The sequence below is a fragment of the Lonchura striata genome, chromosome 9 (genome assembly GCF_050655825.1).
Source record: "Lonchura striata isolate lonStrDom1 chromosome 9, ASM5065582v1, whole genome shotgun sequence".
Lineage (NCBI taxonomy): Eukaryota > Metazoa > Chordata > Aves > Passeriformes > Estrildidae > Lonchura > Lonchura striata.
Genome location: NC_140711.1, coordinates 16,378,910 through 16,398,486, shown reverse-complemented (window position 1 = coordinate 16,398,486; position 19,577 = coordinate 16,378,910). Strand labels below are relative to the sequence as shown.

At 36.3% G+C, this 19,577-nt stretch overlaps 1 protein-coding gene across 1 annotated transcript in view; it reads left to right on the top strand.

Annotated features, from left to right (window-relative positions):
* Positions 1-19,577, top strand: part of DNER (delta/notch like EGF repeat containing) — a 111,237-nt gene that overhangs the window by 51,305 nt on the left and 40,355 nt on the right. The window contains exons 3-4 of the mRNA XM_021536795.4: positions 7,811-7,905; positions 10,259-10,425. Of these exons, the coding sequence (XP_021392470.2) occupies positions 7,811-7,905; positions 10,259-10,425 (262 nt within the window). The remainder of the gene's footprint in view (positions 1-7,810; positions 7,906-10,258; positions 10,426-19,577) is intronic.

The following is a 19,577-nucleotide window of genomic DNA, read 5'->3' as shown; positions in this document are numbered from 1 at the left end:
ATAGACCTGAAATTCTTTTCAAAGGAAATCAGCTGTATTATTCCCATTTTATAGACTGAGATGTTGAAGCACAGAGCAGTGAAGTGATTTGCCAGGTGCGCAGCCAGAAATTAGAATGCTGAGCATGTGAGTCCTAGTCTAACCTTCTATTTATACTGCAATTCTGTGCTCAGATTCAAGGGTTTGGAACTAATGATTAGAGGCTACAATAAACTTCTAATTCCTCTTGCAGTGGGGACATTTGTTTTATGTGTGTCCTTAGTAAATTGCAAGCCTTTAGGAGTGTGATTGAATCATGTGTAAAATTCTGAGAGTGTTCCTGCTCTGCAGCAATGGCAGAATTATTCTTTAAGTATATTCTTCAAACAGGAACCTTTCAGTCTTGACTACTTTTATGTGTTGCTAAATGTTTGTGCGTTTTTTTTTTTTTGGTCAAAGTATGGTATGGGTGCAGAAGGAAGAGCAGAATCTGAACAAAACCAGCGGAGAGATCCATTTGAGATTGCTAAATACAGAATAGAAACTTGATCCTTAAAAATGACATCTTAGGAAAAGCTTTTATGTGGAAATGGGTGAAGGTTGGAGTATATATGCTTGTCCTTTTTTTACCCTATTTTCTTGACATTCCCTCTTATTAGTGCTGTTAAGTGCTGGAATGTGTGTAATTTTGGTTTGATTTAGTACAGCTCTTCTGTGTGTAAGATTTGTTTTTGAAATCTCTATAATTTTTCTTTTGCTCTGAAAAAGATACCCTACAAACACATAAGGAGAATAAAAGAAGAACAGATTTTGGTAGAATAATATTAGCTTTCTTCTAGGATAAATCTGTGACTTCACTAACTCTCTCCTCTACAATATTAGCTTTTATGGACCTTTTTGTTTATATATAAAGACCATTTTCGTAGACAACTTGATGTAAGCATCTCTGGATAGATGCTACTCTTCATTATATTTATTTTCTAAATAAAACCCTAAATATCTCTAAAAACTCAATATGCATAAGCAAAACTTATGTGAAGTTCATACAAACCTCAGTTTATTATGTTCCATTACTAAATAATGTTTAATATAATAGGCTTCCTAAAATTAAAGCTCTTTAAGACAGACATTCTAGTGAGTACTATTACATTGAGATATTGAAGGTCTTCTCTTTTGAAGCTATCAATACATCTATCAATGGGTGGGCTCAGGATTTCTGGTTATCCAGAGCTGTTTTTGAAAAGTGTCTGGATTTATTTTACTACTCCTTCAGGAGTCATCCTGTTTTGAAGTCCTAGAGAGTATGAGGGGGAAAAGAGAAAAAAAGCCTTTACTGCCTTTCAGTGTTTAAGTGTAGAAATATCTATAGCTGACTTGACAGTCCTAGGATGAAGTTTATGTTCCAGCTTATCCTCCAGTGAGCTGAGCTCATACCCTGCATGCAAAGACTTGACTATGTGGAATTTTTGCTCAATGAACTTGTTTACATAGTGTTTATCTTTCTTTTCAGAACAGCTCCATATTCTCTGGAATAACAAATGACTATTAATTCTTAATGGAAATAATCTTTATTAAATGACTGTGCTGTGATCTAAGCAGAGGATAGGCAGCTAAGCCTACACAGCCACTTGCTCAGTGCCCCATCGAGTGAGATGGAGGAGAGAACTGGTAGGGTAAAAGTGGGAAAACTCATGGGGAGATGAAGGCAGTTCAATAATTTTAAAAAGGAGAAATAGAAAACAACAACAACAGCAAAAAAACAAACCCAAATAAAACAAGTAATGCAAAAAGCCCTAATTTCTCACCACCAAGTAACTGATGCCCAGCCAGCCTCTGAGCAACAGCAGCTCTGGCCAACTTCCAGCCCCCACTCCCAGTTTTATTGCTGAGCATGGTCTCCTGTGGTGTGGGATGTCCCTTTGGTCAGTTGGGATCAGCTGTCCCACTGTATTCCCTCAGCCCCCCAGCGTGCCTGCTGGTAGGGCACTCTAAGAAAGAGAAAAGGCCTTGATGCTGTGTGAACACTTTAGTGATAACTAAAATATCCTTGTTATCAACCCTTTGTTCATCAAAAGTCCAAAACATAGCACCAGGCAAGCTATTGGGAAGAAAATTAACTCCATCCCAACCAAAACCAGTACAGACTGAATGTCAGATTTTATGAAGCTGACAGTGAATTTGGTGGATGGCTTGAGATGAGAAGGCAGCTTGCTAACATGATCATCTAGGTAATCTGGCACTGTGTAAGAGAGTTTCCTGTGCCTGCTGATGCATCTTGGTGTGACGTTGGCATTGATAGTCTGTGACAGAAAAACAAAGTTTTTATAATGTTACCTGGAGGATTGCTGTGCACTGGAATGTGCTGGATCCTCCTGGTGCTGTGGTTGCTGACTCTACAAAGTGACTTTTGCTCAGATGAGCAAAGAAACAGACTGCCAGCAACAGAATTTGCTGGGTGGATGTGCAGCCTCCCTGACACCAGGTTTCAGTGCTATGATAACTGGTAAGCCTTCCTCATCTGATACTGTTTTTGGATGCAGTCTGTCAGTCTCCCTCTGGTGTTCCTCAGGGAGGCACTACTCCTACTCTAAACACTTTTGCTTTTCTCTCCCACTGGTGAGGTATGTTAGAAGTAAACCTTGATTTTCTTTCCCTTCTGGTTTTCTTTCAAGCATTGTTCCATCTGAGGGCAGAACTGAGTGCAGTGATGTGGAGGTTAAGCTAAATGACACTAGATTTTTCAGAAGAAGTAGCTTTTCTGTGCTGCAGGGCAAGGGTACTGGAACTGCTTTTTTTTCCTGTTAGAATTTTGTTCCAATTTCAATTTCTGTGCTAGGAATGATCCTGCTTTGTTGCTTGACATAGTGACAATAAGATCTCTCTTTTATGGTTCTATTCTGTTGCCTTTTATTTTCCTACTTCTCTTTTCACTTTTTATTTGCCGGCAGCTGTTCAAGGTCTGTAGTTAGGATCTAACATGTTAGGATCTAGTTAGGATCTAACCTGTTTTATTCCTTCCATATATTATTTTTCCCTTGCATAAGGAAGACTGCCAAACATGTTATATTTCTTAGAAAATAAGGGATACCTTTTGCCACACTTACAGAGTCCTGCAGGCCCTATTCTGATAGAAAAGTAGTTATATGTTCAGAAAAGCCAAAATTGCATCTTATGAAACTTGCTTTATTGAACTGAAATTTAATATGAAATCCCTTGGAAGAAAATCTGAAAGAACTAGCATTTAAAAGACCATTCATCATACTGCAACTGTCATGACAGTTTCTGTCCTACTGGAGAACTGAAAGGTTTCCTTTCTTAATGACCATGCCAGTTTTCATGGTGTACCACCCCAGAACACAGCCTTGCTTTTCTCAAAAAACTCGTTTTCTCACTCCTTCCATATCATAATGTATTTTCAAATATGTTTACAATTTTTTTTTCACTTTTAAGCACTGATATTTGCTGTAGGATGAGTTTGTATCCATCTTTTTTATTTAGTTCAAGAATTATGTGTGCATTCATATATTCTGTTTAATTCCAGACTAACTTGCCCCAATTTGCTCTGGCTGCAAGACTGTGCAGAGTTGTCTGTTGCCTCACTAGGCAGCAAAAACAGGAGAACAGCTTTTTGAGATGAAAAAACAAGAGACTAACCAGAGAGAACAGTCTCAGAACAGAAGCAAAGTACCTGAGTTGGGGGTATCTGTGCGTGCCAGAATGTGCACACACATGCACATATGCTTATTGGTAGTAAATTTGGGGATATTTTCAAAAGAAGCACTTTAACTGTATGCTGGGGTAGGGTTTAGTGGAAGCTGTGATGTCACTGAAGTTACAATGGCAATTAACAGGAAAGACTTAATAGGCAACTGGCTCATGGGGTGAATTTTCACTGATGGTGTCACAGTGTAGGTGAGGTTCAAGGCACCTCTGGACTTTTTCTAGTCCAAACACTTGCTCCAAGCAGGGTCAGCTAGAACGGGGTGCTCAGGACTTTATTCAGCTGAGACTTAAATAACTCAAAGGATGGAAAGTCCACTAGAAAGTCCAGCCTCCTCTACTGATTGGAACTATCTGTTGGTTTTCAGAAATATTAATTCCATGTTGATAGGGTAGTGAGGAGTTTCTAAGGCACGTATGAATTTGGCCATCCTACTTACAAACCACTTTTAAATTTGAGGAAAGTGCATTTTGCAAGAAGTAAAAGCTTTCTGCCATTCTATGGACTTGGGGTTGAGATACAAAAGAAATGCAAACGTATCATAGCAGCAGAATGGCTGGATTTTGCACTGTCAGGATTAGTCTGCCCGTGTTGATAAGGCCTTGTAGAATTACAAATATCTGCTCAACTTTTCAAGAAATCTACTATGAAATTTCATATACAATAGCTATCTTCAGAGAACTAATTTCAGCACTGAGAGGCTGCATAAATGTGGACTTAGTCTGTATGCTCCTCTTCTCAGCCTTATTGAATTAAAGTCTAGTACACTTAGGAAAGTAATAAAGGCACTCACTCATGTAAAAATATTGCCTTGGGATTTATGTATGTATTTCAGCACTTGTTGAATTAAGTGTCTATCTCATTATTCTGGTTTTGTTAGGCAGGAGAATATCTGCCCAACTCATGCTATTTAATTTCTTCAGAAAAGTTGTAATATGGAAGAACAGTCTGTTTCTCTCTTAGGCACCAGCCCTGATTTTATTTGCAATCTCTTCCATACCACTGCCATGGCCTGGTAAGGAAATCTAACAAAATCACTGCTGACTTGTTAAGGCCCAGGTGGAGATTGTAGGAACAAGAACTCTCAAGATTTCCTTCTTGCTTTGTCAAATGATGCTGCTCTTTTTACCTATGTAAAATCTAAAAGCATTTGAAGCAGAAATATAGTTTTTATATATTATGTTCTCTTTTAAGAAAAATACAATGCAATTTAGATGCAAACTTATGGAACATTAATGTAAAGAGGAATTCTGTATTTACGGTCAACAATTTGATATTTAATAATTTTAAACTCTAAATAAGGTATTGAGGAATGGCGTTGGATGTATTCTCTGTTGACACAGGAGCTTATCTTTGTAATCAGCTCCTAAATATACTTTAGACTCTGGAGGGTGCATGAAGGTTTTATTTTCTTTGGTGACTATTTTTAAAGTAGCTGCATCATTTGTGTAAATGTTTATAAGTCTGTTCCCCAAGAACCTCTTGCTGTTCTGACGTTTCTGTACTAAAAAATGCTTCAGGAGAAGTGTTGGGTGTCATTGCAGTTATGTTATGTTTTCTTTTGATTGTCTTTAAATGGCAGATACCTACTCTTTTTTACTTTAGACTAGAAATGATCTTTATTTTGTTCTCTGAAAATCATTAAAGTATATTTCCCAGTGACTTCAGTTTTAAATATCTCCTACCAGTTCTAGCAGCCTTTTTTTTTGTTTGCTTGTTTTTGAGAGAAAATTACAAATCGTTTTCATTTTCTGAGTGTCCTTTATTGTTGTAATATATTGGTTGTCTTTGCCCTCATTTTTCAGTAGTACGGTTTTGCAGAGTGCTCTGTTAAGACATGAAAGAGACACACTTAAAAATCTCTATAAAAATTTATCTGTGAAAAACCTGCAATTTGTTTCTTAATTCAGATGTCAAAGCTGTCAATTTTGTCTCCACAGAACCTGGCTGAAATAGGACACTGCTGAGACTATTTTTTTCCTCATGGAGATTACTGCTTCTTCCTATTGTTTCTGTCTGATCCAAGTAGCAGGGTTGTTAGTATATAAAAAATTTCAAATTTCAGTTGTCGTAAAATCTGGGTTTAGCATCCTACTGGTTTAGATGGTTATTTTATCTGATTCTTAGAGCAGGAAGTCAGGGCCAGTTACAAATAGAGTTCCTAGAGAAATACATCAAATATTACAGATCTCTTATTAAAAGAGTCAAAATCATGCATTTTGCCTTCACTCTTCTAATTATCTTTGCAATATTTCCTGTGTGTGCTTTTCCTGCTGAGTAATCCTAAATTCTGATGTGTTTGCAAACTAAAGTAGTTTTTTGTTTCATTGGGTTTTTTTTTTCCATTTTATGAAGGTTAAATCTCAGGTCTTGTTCTGTAGCGACTTTGTTCAACTCTTGCTTCTATGATTCTTTTGTTTTTATTCTAGTTGCCAAGACATCAATAACTTTTACTTTAAAAACTTCTACTATTAAACAGTTAGGTAAATGAAATGCTTAAATTACAATTTCCGCCCTATGTTCTAAGGTAATAGATACATGAAACTTTAAAGCTATAGAAATACTATAAAAAAAAGTGTATTTTAGATGTAGTATAAGACTGTAGGAGAATAGAGATACTTATTTTTTTTTTTCCCTTTGTTCCAGTAGGCATGCAGATTCTCAAAGAAAAAATGTTTAAATGTTGGCAAATATAAAAGGAAGAGTGTTAGCCAAGCTGATTTTGGATGCATTGTACATTGACCATTAGGTCCACACTTTGACTTCTGAGATTTAAAAATTGTAGTGGATATGTTATAATTTTTCATAATTCATTTCAGCAAATACAATAAAATTGCTTCTTGTTTTACTTTCATGAACTATATGTATCCATATTATATACTGCAGAAAGTTCAACAATGAACTGAGTAATCTAGACTCTGGGAATCATTCACTTGGGAAATGTGAATACTGAGTATTTGTCTTGCCTGAGTCAAGATAAGCTCGGAGCGTCCTAAAAATTATTACTTGCATTATATTCTGGACTTCTGTTGTTCATGTATTTACATGTGCTTCATTACATTCATGTAATACTTAAAAATATGAATTTGAACTGTATTTAAATTCACAATTTTTATTCTGGCTTTTGCTTTGATGTAAGATTAATTAGTGGAAGTGTGTCAGGTTGCATTTTTGTATTTTCAGTATTAAGGCTGATGTAAAAAGTTTACAAACATTCTCTATGGCTGAAAGAATAGCATTGCAAAGTGCCTAGAAATTTGAAGATTAAACTGGTTTGTTGGTTTTTTTCCAGAGTGGCATTTCATAGGCAAGTTGATGAAGATACATGAAAAGTTATTTAAAACTTCTGATGGTATTCAGTGATAGACTCAATTATGCCACAAAGTATTACTTATTTGAAATAAATGTACCCTTGGAAGCACTAATAATTTTTAACCTGTCTTTAGGAAATTACTACTACTGAAGATCTGAATAATTAAGGAGTCTCTGTGGTTTCTGTACAGTGTCTGGATCTAGTTAATGTAGCAACTGATTTTTATGCCTAGTAGGCATCACTAGATTTGGCAAACACATCCTTTTGCTCTCACTGTGATCATCATTTTTTTCCCATCTGAAACTACTGTTTGTCCAAGCAATTTTTACGTGGAAAGAATAGTAATTGGCAAGTGGGAGAGTGTTTTTTAAAGGAAACCTGTGTTTGGAAAAAACCCCATATTTCAATATAGTAGAAAGGTAATGTCTGTATTTGCTACTATAAATCCTTCAGTATTGCATAGATTAATGATGCACTATTTCTTGGATGTGGCAAATGTTAGAGCATTATTTATTATTCTAAAGGACCAGAAAACTATTCATATTTTCTAAAATGTTAACTTTTAAAGGAATATGCCTTTTCTGCAGGGGCTTTTTGTTAAAACAAAACCCTGAAAGGATGATTATGTGAGTTTTCAGCATCTTCATTGGCAGCATAGAGGTTTTCGTGAATGTTCCTGAGGATTTTTAGAAGATGACTGCTGGACTGCTAGTGTCATTTAAAAAAAAAAGATCTTTTATGTTTTCTTTGGTCAGATTTTATGGTTTATTGTTAAATAAAGTTGTTTTTATTTTCAGATAACCCCAGATGTGGCTTGTGGAAATGCCAGTTCCAACACTTCTGCTGGAGGCCGGCTTATCTCATTTGAAGTTCCACAGAATACATCAATAAAGTGAGAATATTATTATATGTGATGAAATACAAAAGCACTTTTATTTTCATTTGACTGGATATTTTAGACAACAGTTTTTCAGAGAGGCAAATTTGTCAAATGACTAAAAGATTGAGATAATTCAGACAGATGTCAAGCATGTAGCAGAGCCATGATAGATCTTTTCTTGGCATAATTTCTCCCACATATTTAATGTTTTAGAAGATGTAAGCATGTAAGCTGTCTCTGGGCCATCATAATGCATTAGAAATTAGTGCAGATGTGTTGAAGATGTCACTTTGGAGAAGATATGACTTTGTGCAGTGAATACTTTTTACCCCTTTGATCTCAAGATGAACTTGCTGATAGAAAGTGTTATTGTTGACTATATGGGTGCATGTATATTGTGCATTTGTATTTGATTTCTGGCTTATTGCTTTGGGTGTCACCATCAGCTGTTAAATCTTTGTGTATGTCCTAAAAAACACATTTCTCAAAAAAATTTGAATTTATTCTGTTCTTCACTTTTCAAAATCATGCTTTTTGGATAAAATACTTGTTTTGTTACGTTTAATTAACAAAACCTGACTTCCTAGAAAGATCTGATTCTGTCAGCTGGGATGAGGCATTTTGTTATTGGAAAGTTTATTTAAAAAGATAAATCTGCCAACGTAGTTCTCTGGCTCACAGCTTTGCTGCAATTTTAGACTTACATTTTCCCAAAATAGCCTACTTTTCTCATACTGTCATCTTATCTTTCAGAATCCCATGTTTCTGTTAAAAAAGGCCATGCTCACAGGAAAAAACAAAGTGATGCAAGCAGACAAGCTGCACAGTTTGGAGCAGTAACTGTTAAACGTGGGGGCCGTCCTGCCCTTCCGCTGGGCTTTCAGTTGTGCTCATTCATGAGCCTCAAGCCTAAGTCAGGCAGAGATCTGGGAGTGTGGATGCCCTGGCTGGCTGGAATCTGAAAGCAAACAAGTGGCTTTTCTTGGAATCAGGAAAAGGCCGGCATTTGTGGATTCTAGAGGTCTATTAAAGAGCCTTGATGGAGAAACACCCTTTTAAAGGAGGTCGAAGAGTACACAGTTTTGATAATTTTTACATTGTATATATTTAGTAGAGTCTTATACCTGAGTAGATTAGTGCAAGTCAAGATTGATTTTTATTTCATTTACTGCCTTAAAGGCCCAAGGAACTTTCCGGATTCAATGGCTATCTGTGAAAGGAGAATAATTTCAGTTTAATAAGTCGATTTTTTTGTGATTGTCATATGAGACCTAATCTGTGAAACCAGTTGCTATCCTGTTCTAAAAGTGAGACATTTAGGTTTTGGAATAGCATTTGGGGTTGTTCTTAAAGAGGGTGGAAATACTGTAAAATAATTGCTTCTTATGACCCTTAGTTGCAAGATTTTTTTCAACGTCTGTCATACATGATTACAAAACTTTGCTTTTCTTGTTTCAAAGTCAAATAACAAGTGACCAGGGATGAACTGCCTTTTCTTTTAGCAGGATTGAAACCATTTCAGTACGGATATTATGGAACAGAGTTTCATCTTTAGGTATTTGGAGGTCTGTTTTCAGCAGGAGAGAATTACTAGTCTTTAGCAGTTGTGTTTGTATTTCTGGAGGATTGTTGAAACTCATGTTGGATTCCCTCAGAGGAAATTAATGCAAACACTTGGGACCTTACCAGAAAAATGACAAATTTTTATTGTTTCATTATGGAGGTGAGTAGGAAAAAAAGTGCCCCGTGAGTACAAAGGCTGGCATAATGTAGCTCCCTAATGGAGCCGACAGAGTGGATGCTGTAGTAGACTTTATATCCAATCTGTCAATATTCAGGAAGGCACCATGGGCTCAGTGACCTTGGGAGCATTACATGACTCATTTGATTTACAAGAATAAACTGTCCTGAATCTTCGATCTGGTGTGTCAGACAAATGAGGATTTCTACCAGGATCTGTCTCCCGGTATTGAGCGAACATTGAATGTTCTTCAGTAAACAACAGGGCTGGATGTGCTTCAGCTGCAGAAAATGATGGCACTGTGGGATGGAGGTAATACTCAAAAAGGCATAAATACAAAGACTGAATAAGGATCCTTTATAAGGATATACTTTACTATTATGTGGTATTTATCTAAAACTCTTCTTAGGTATTAAGATGGTGGCCTTCAAGTATCAGAAATTGGGAATAACTGAAGAATTTTTAAGTTTTGTGGACATACTCAAGACATTCAGGATTTTTCCTAATTCCATACTTGCTAAATTTAAGTTTCCCATCTTCTTTAAGGTTCAGTTCTATAGTGATGTACTTCCTAATTACGCTGACTTTCCTCAGTGTAAATATGCTCATAATTTCTTTTCTTAGAATAAGGCAAGATGCTACTGCTTCTCTCATCCTGCTATGGAAGGTCACGAGCACTGGATTTAAGCAGTGTTCACTTATTGATGGCAGAAGTGTCACTCTTCTCCAGGCACTGGGTGGACTTGTGCTTTCTGAAGAGATGCTTGCATTGGGAAACAACTACTTTATTGGTGAGTAACATGCTGACTTTCTGTCCATCACCTCTAGGTGACAGCTGATGGTTTACTCAGCATTTAGGGGAACAAAGGACTAATTCCTGTAAGTGCTGAAAGATGAATATCCCTAATGGGATATTGGGACCATGTTTCAGACATTGGTTCATTCAAACCAGACAAGAGCTACTCTAAATTCTTACAGAGTTAGCACCATTCACTTTAAATCTACATGGTCATTTTTTTCTGATACCTTGAGTTGATGCAAGTTTTTTTATATGTTCTATTTTAATAAGGTTTTGGCAAATGCTGCAGTATATAATTGAATGCTTGAGATGTTTCTTTGTCAGGGATTGTGTCATTGGATGCTTTGTGAAGAAGCTTAAACCTGTAGACAGGAAAATTGAAAAAATACATTACAAGATCAGATTTCCTATTATATTTTAACAGTGTTTAATTGCACTTTTTTCTTTTATGTTGTCTCTGTGAATATGGAACCTTAGAAAGATACTATTTGTTTCACTCAGCAATTAAATGTTAAGCATCTTTGTGGAAGGAATATAATGAAAATAGCCTGATATATAATTTTTAAGGGTATGGGAAATAACAGATTTAAAGCTACATTTTTGCATAGACACAATAGACTTAATTAAATTGAGATTTCTGGGCAGATGTTTTATTATACCAATGTCATGAAACCAGAATCATTGTAATAAAAGCACTTATTGTTATCTGCTTGAAATGCTGTATATTTTTAAAAGGAATTATAAACTGCCACAATTGTTATTTGAAAACCTACCATGCTAATAAATGTAAAATTAAAAGCATTCTGATATAGAAACACTGGGAAAAATTCCAAATGTGTAGCTAATACAGAAAATCCCCAAATACAGTAGTACCTTGTTCTCTCCTTTTTCAGTTATCATTTTCCAAAGACACTGCTCAAAGGCTGTTAGTAGAATAATTTGATTCTTATCATCAGTGGTTTCCTTTAGTGATGTTTATTTCCTTCAAATAATTTTCCACTTTCTTTTAATATTATTATTCCTTCTAAGATACTTAGTTTTAGGCTTTTTTTTTTCCATTTTAATCTTGTTTTGCATTTAATTTATCAGAGTTAAAGCCTTCCTCTCATGTCTCTGGAATAAATTTTTGCATTGGCGTTTTGGTAGTTAATGTATGATAAAAGTATCCTGGAGACAGGATAATTGGTAGCTTTTTTGCAGTGGTGAAAATGCCTAAAGGCACAGCTTGGTCTGATCTCCTGGGCAGAGGGCCCAAGTTGCTTTATGAGAGCTCCACTTGACTGTACAAGCCATACAGCATAGGTTATTGATTTAGATAACTAAAAGATGCATTGTGTTAGTCTTTCATAGTTTGTATTGTCCTACTCATCTCTATAGCTGAATTTCTGTCACTGGGATTCTTTGAATTTTTTATTGTGTGCTGTGTAACATGAGGTGAAAATGTACCTTTTCCTAGATGAATATAACAGGAGGTTGAATTGACAGAAATGGCTTACTTCATGCAGTACAAGTATTCTGATACCTCTTGCTTTACTTCCATGTGGCTTTCAATACTTTGTTTATTCTTTTTGATTTCCTGATAGTGAAATTCTTTGTAAAATTTTCCAGCTGCTGAAACTAAGCCATGAATTTTTCAGTTTAAGAAAGAGCCTCTGAATTTCCTTCTATGTTGTATGGAAATATTCTGCTTACTTCCCATCATCTTTTTTTGTCCAATGAAGTGTAGGTCTTGGGCGTAAAACTTAAAAAGTAGCTCAGTTACTTGGCGTGAAAATGAATTTTATCTTCACTCAACTGAAATTCATAATTCTGCCAAAGCTTATAGGAAAATAATTTGATCCTTCAGATTTGATCCTGATGTGTAGAAGAGGTCTGTCAATTTGATGTGCCTTGCAAGTTTTTAATAATTTAGCTTTCAATAAGTCATTTGAACAAAGTTTTTCTTTTAGACAAATTTCCATGTTTCTTGATAGACATGAAAAGCTTATTCTAAGGCACAATAAGTTAAAGTGGGTGATTTTTATATTAAAAAAAACAACAATGTTGCCAGTGTTTTTGTTGATGTTATTTAAGCTAGAATGGTATGAGGAGGCCACAAGATGCTGTAGGTTTCTGTAAGCAGGGTCACACAGTAAAGCTGTGGAACATGTCAGTTGATACATTTACTTTATATAATTTCCTCCTCCTTCCCCCACTCTTTTTCTGTTTATTCAACTGTGATTTTAAAGGTTACTTCTCTTAATTGGTGCATTTTGTACAAAGGCATTTTTTTAATCTTGTAAAAAATTTCTGATTAGAACTACAAAAGAAAAATGAGGAAGATATGAGTGGGGTTTTTTGGTTTGACTTTTGTGTGTGTGTGTGTGTCTCTTTTTGATCTACATCCTTTTTGAGTCATTTCTCACCCTGTTCCTTCCAAGTTTTGTTACTCAGCAAGGTACTTTAATTGCCTTTTGTAACTCTTTCTGAATAAGTTATTTATGTCAAAGATAAAACATTTAGGGAAATATTATTTGTTTTTTGTTACCTTGTGATGACACAAGTTTAAAGTTGTTTATACAAGATTGAAAAGACTCAAAAGTCAGCAGTAATGTGCTGATTTGCTGATCATGTGGTTCGGGGCACAGTGTCTAGAGGTTGGGAAGAATGCTGTTTTTGAGATCTAAAAATAGACCCTGTCAGCACAGAGCTGTTCACCCCAGAGACAGTACCTGCACTGTGTGAGAATGAAGGGGAGAGCGTAGCACAGCTCAGCCAAAAGAGCGCTCTGTGTTCTTTAATGGGGTTTTGAAATGGCTGCTGCAGCTGCAGTCTCTTGCAGTGCAGGGCCAGTGATGGTGCTGGGGTTATGCAGCAGGATTATGTGGTTTAATTACAGCACTGACCTGGCTGTGGCCACCAGAATACTGGCTTGGGCGTTCTGTAACATGTTCCTTCCATGTTTTGCTCAGAGGATTTTCAAAGAGTTTCTCTGTAAGATTTGCTACTACGCATGTGCCAGTCTTCTAAAACAACTTGTTTTATTAGAGAGTGTACTTATTAGCCAGTGGGGAAAAACCCCCGTATGGCTCAGGCTTTGAAGTGGGTTGTGTGGATCAGGAGTAGGATGGAGCACACGGCCCCTGCTGAGGTGCTGGTGGCTCTCGATGCCAGGTGACTGCTACCAGACGTGACCATGGGGTGGTTGGTCTGTAGGACAAGCCAGGTGAGCGGTTCCTCTCTGCTCACACTTTGCAGCAACAATGCTTCTTTTGAAACCAAGGTTTAAAAAAAAGGTGTTTAATTGACGGCATTTCTGAACAGGAAATGTTTTTATTATCTGTTCTGTGGAGTGCTGTGGGTGGGCATCAAGATTGGCCAAAGAGACAGTGAAAAAGAGAAGCAGGAGGGATTTAATAGTGTCTTTAAGTAAGAGATGGAAATGAAGGGTTCAACATTAAAAACATAATTGAAGTAAAAGGCAGGCTCTCCATCAATTAGACTTATAGATTTGTACTCTTTGTCCCAATGTTCTTTGAAGTTAATAACTAATTCCTACATAAACTATTTATGATATTTATAAAATGTCTCATCAGTATTTGTTTTATTTCTGGATCTTTATATATTCATGCTAACAGTAATGGTAATAGAACATTTTAAAATTAGTTAACTGCAAAACTTTACATTGTTAGAGTCACACACCTATTCATCATTGCAATATATCTTGAAAAAATTGAAATCGGATAAAATACTTTTTGCAAATCTGAAAAAGTGAGATAAGAGTTCCCTGATGCACCGTCAGTTGGTGGAGGAGTCTTTCAGAATGCTCTCATGAATGCTAATATTACAGCTCAGGATCTCTGGGGTGAGTTGAAAGTGCTGCTTGTTATGTGTTTTGGGGGAAATCTAAACTACCCAGCATTGTGCAGTTCTCTCTTTCAGGGAATAATATACTGGATTTTGGAACATGTATGTATTTTTCTATACTGGATTGTTGGAAATGCAGAAGATTTACTGAATTGATTAAATAATAGGTGTTTTGAGAAAAAAATGATGCATTAAGATTTTTCTTTAAAAAATAAAAAAGGCCTTTGAAGGACATTATCAGCTTGCATGGCATGTCCTACAAAAATCCTTTGATTTGTTGCATGCATTTCTTTTATCCAAGCATGCTATCACATTCTGACTGAGAACTGGAACATTAATTTTGAGAACATAGGTTACTGCAAAAACCAAATCCAATGTGGAATAAAAGCATTAAAATATTTTTTTTTATGCTTGCATTTTAGAAGTTTTACAGTGATTGTACGCCATCTGCTTCTGCATGAGTCAGTCAATTTACCCTGGTGCTAAATTAATATACCTGTTTACTCTGGCAACGGTTCTGTGCTTCAGGTGTATCCAAAGGTACACCTGTGGCTGGCAGACTTGCAGTCAGGCAGGTCTAATTTCACACAGGTTCCAGTCTGCATGGAAAACTGGTATATATACACACACCTGTGTGGCTGTACAGAGAGCAGAACATATTTAACAGTCCAATTAACAGCTAGGACACAAAACAACCACAGCTGCTTTTTAATGAATTTGGAGATGGAGCAATAATTCATGGAATCATAGAATATGCTGAGTTGGAAGGGATCATTCAGTCCATCAGGATCATCCAACTCCTGGTCCTGCACCAGGCAGCCAAAGAAACCCACCCTGGGCCTGACAGTGTTGTCCAAACTCTTCTTGAACTCTGTCAGTTTTGGTGCTGTGACCACTGCTCTGGGGAAACACTGGATGATAAATCTTTAACTAATATCTGACCTAAGCATACCCTGACACAGCTTCATGCCATTTTTGCTTTTCATACCAATACAAAACTGCATATTATATGATTATTGTATGATTATTATTTAGTTTTAAGAAGGGTTTATATGGAGGTTTTGGGCATGATGTAGAAGGCGGAGCTGGCACTGCCAACTTTGTGTGCAATTAACCTATTTCTTTTCTTTCTCCTAACAACATTAAAAAAATGAAGTTATGTTTTCAGATTTTCATCATGGCTGTTAGGATATTATTTCTGTTGGAAAAAGTTCTGCTTATCAGCTTTCATGATAAAATGTTGCAAAAATTGCTCTTCTGCCTGACTGTGCCCAGAGCTGAAGCAGTAATTATGGGAGCTCCTTCAGAAAAATAGTAAAACAAACATCTGGGCATTAGTATTTTGCCTCCACTTCCCCATAGTTAATATGATAGAAAATTTGTATATAATTGTAAAAATTGCTTGAAACTAAATAGCTTGAAACTACTTTTCTAGACTTGGTCCTTTATTTAGCACTTCCATGGTGCTGCTTAAACAGCTGCTTAAAAGTAAAGATGCTGCTTAAAAAGCAGCTTTCATGAGATATTGCTACATTAGCTTTTTATCTTATTGTCTGCTTATAAAATCGAAGGAAGATATTCATAAACAAAATTGCTATTTCTCAGATAAGACCTTGCAGATAATAAGGTAGAAATTTTAACATTTAATATGATTTAATATTTTTATCTGAACAGAAAATAAGTCCTCCAGCACAACCTTTAAATTGTAATGCTTATTTTCACCACAGCAAACAGAAACTGACATAGACTTGTCAGTTGATGTTGCTTGGCATGTCATCTGGTTTTCTCCAAGATGCCCAGCCTTTTAGATCAATACAATATAATTAGATGTTTTAAACTATAATTATCAAGTATTTAAAAAATATTTCCTTAAATAAAATTGGTAGCTCTACAAACTCACTTGAAAATAGGTGCTCTAGCATCTTTCTGGTGAGATGAAGAGTGCTGATGCCATTCAAATGCCAACACCTCTAAGGCAGCTTGCTTGAATTCCACAAAACTTTCTGATGTTTGGCTTAAAAAGGAAAATTAATGCTTGGCTTCTGAAGCACAAAATATCTGCTGCTTTTTAATAAGTGTGGGAGCCATATGGTTCTATGTCAGGAAGGATAATATTTTCCAATCCAAAATGCTGTCCTGCCTTTCAAATGCAACAAAGTATTTTCTTTTCTAACTCCGCTCTGAGTAGTTATTTACTCTTCTGTTGTTCTTTGATTATTCAAAGAGTTTCCCTGCAAGACCTTATCATGCATTAAGGAGTAGTCACCAGCAATACTTATGCAGCTATATTGAATAGGCAAAATGAAGCAGAATAAAAATTACTATCTGAAAGAAAAATAAGTGATATTTTGAAACAAGTTAGTCTTTTCTAACTCTTTTTGTCTGGCAACAGAATTTCAGATTAGGAAGCAAATTGTAGCTGGGGCTTTGAGATGTTGTGTTCTTTGTTGTTACAGGCCTCTAAAACATGCACACATTTCTGTCTAAAGAAAGCAGTTTACTGCATCTTGAAATTGTTTTCACTTAAGCAAAAAATTAAATAGGACAATTTTATTTCATAATAGGAGATGTGCGAATTGAATTCACAGAAAGCCACATAATCAAGTTACTCTAGCTTTAACAAGTTGCCATGTCTCAGCTGAGCATCTGTGTGAGCTCCCAGTCTATGGCATATTGCAGTCATTTGACTTAACCCTCTTTCACTCTGGGCCTAATTAAATCTCCGTGCCCTGCACATGCCGTGGTGACGTGTGCGTGTCCTGTCCGTGTGCGTGACTCTTCTGCTTTTTGTGCAAGGCAGCCTCGCTGGGGGAGTTGGTGACAACTGCTCCCGTTAGTGGGGCTCTCCATTTTGAGTGTGTAATTTGCCTGGAAGGGCCCTATTGTCTGCAGATTTGAGCATTGTGCTCAACAGAACATTTCCCTGGGGTTCTGGGCACAAGAGCTAACCTTGCAGAAAATGGCCTTTTCGTAAGCAATAGCAGCAGCAGCAAAGTGAGAACTGCAAGAAAAGCGTAGTGAAGTGTTAATTTCAATGATTTCTTTTAAAAGATGGCCTTTCAGCATTCAGCTGAAATCCACATCTTTCTGAGGAATGCTGTTGGCCTATATAAGAAAGGCCTATACTTACCTTTATAAGTATGATAAAATAAATATCCTGTCCTTTATGGAGTTGCATGTATCTTGTCTCACATGTAAGTAGATGTAAACATCAGACTAGTTACTATTTTCATACATTGTATTATGTTTTAAGCTAGCATTTAATTAATTTTTAGTCTTTAGAGTAATCTTTAATTAATCAGTAAATTATTCAAAATTAATTTATATTCTCTGCTATTTCTAGCAAGTAGCAGTGAGAAATTATTTTTCTAGTCTGTCTTTTGGAGGTTCATCTACTCAAATTTGTAATGTTTGGTGAAATACCTTTTGTTTCTTTAATTTCAAGGTTCCTCTTCAAATATGAATTCTGTGACCAATTCACAATCAAGATCAAGCTATTTATTTTAAGTTGATCACATGGTTGTTTGCATGATAAAATCTTGGACAGACTGCTTAACCTGATCCATGGAATACAGATACCATTGCATAACTGGTATCTTGTGCAGTGTACCAGCGTGAGACACATTTTAATAATGTTTGTAAAATGCATTGATATCTTCAGCTAGTAGTGTAACATACTGTAATGTGTATTTAAAAGTAGGGTAGCCACTAATAGAACCTCTCAGTTGAACCAGTCAACAGATACAGCCTAGCCAACCTTGCCATCCCATCTTCTGCAACTCCCCTCAGTGCAGTCCCAGCTACACCACACATAACTACTTTTGAGAAGTGTGGAATCAGAGCTTCTAGTGGTCTACATTTGGAACCAAAATAGTTCTGTGCCAGCTTGGCAACTTGACTGAAATGCTGACAAATAAAGATATATTGGGAAATTGTGATGCAGGAAATCTTTCAGGCAGTCTTGTCACCCTTTGCTGGACTTTCACCATTACTTTGGACCATAAGCAGAGTCTTTGAATCTGTGGGAGAAGGGCACACTCAGCTACTGCCACAGCTCTTTAATAAGCTGAATGCAAATAGATTTGTAAGAGTAAATGTACTTCTGCAAGCTGACTGTTTAATACTTCTGTCATGGGGCTTGGTCCAGTCAAGTTATTAAGTGGGATAATTGTTTAAGTAACAGTGAAATTCAGAAATTTACATTTGTTATAGAGGAAATGTAGTGGAACATGGGACTTCGCTATGCTAAGTGAATTCAACTGGTTTGCTCAGTTCATAAATATATTTTTACTACCAGTCCTGCAAAACTGAGCTCCAGCTTGAAAGGCAAGCTTGTGTGATGTTTCTCCCCAAAGTTTTGGTAATAATTTCCTGACACCCAAATTTTTCTTTCTCTTATACCAGTGTAACACTATGATTGTAAATCTACCTCTGGTAGAACTGTAGGATTTTTACTGAGGATGTAACTTGAGCAGCAGCACTCTTACCTTTTAATAGTCATGCCTGAGAAGAAAGTGTGTTTTTGATTGTAGGAGCCAAGGCTGTTTCCATTGTTGGTAGCAAAGGAAGAAGGCATATCCATCTAAAACTGACTGTGACTATGAATGCAATTTGGAGAAGACTATGTGATGAGAAGGTTTTCAGTCACCTCCCAGGAAAAATTCTTTAAATTACTCTTTCACATGAGCTTGTGAAAAATAAAATATTTGAAACAGTTCTTGAACTGATTCTCATTAGAATCAATATATACTTTCAAAAGCAGTATCTGACCAAGGCTTCTGTGAATAAAGCACAGTAAGCACGCTGCTCTATATAGAATTTGGGAGAGTTGTGCCACCTATAAATAGTGCTGTTTGTGGACAAAATGGCAATTTTTCTATTGCAGCTGTATTTTTGTATCCCCAGATGCTATGTTGCCTAGCAGCATCGTTAGAGAGTGATCTCAGATGTTCTCTATGGTGCTGATGGCACTGATGTACTGCATCAAAGATTGCAAATGGCATTGATTACCTGTTTCTCACTTGTGGTTTTCTTATGTATGATAATCATCCTGAGGCAAACTAAGAAAGGATTCCTGACCCATTTTTCTCGTATTCTGTAGAACAGTATTGGTGTCAGGGTCCTGAGGGGATTGGTAGGCCTTAATGACCCTAAGTATTAGTGTCATGGAAAGGGGGGTAAATGTTTGTCCATTTGTAAATCAAAAGCAGGCCTCTAGTACTTTAACATGTGAAGGTAAATTTTCAGAATTGAGTACATCATGAGAACATCTTGTCATGCTTTTTCATTTGTTAGGCC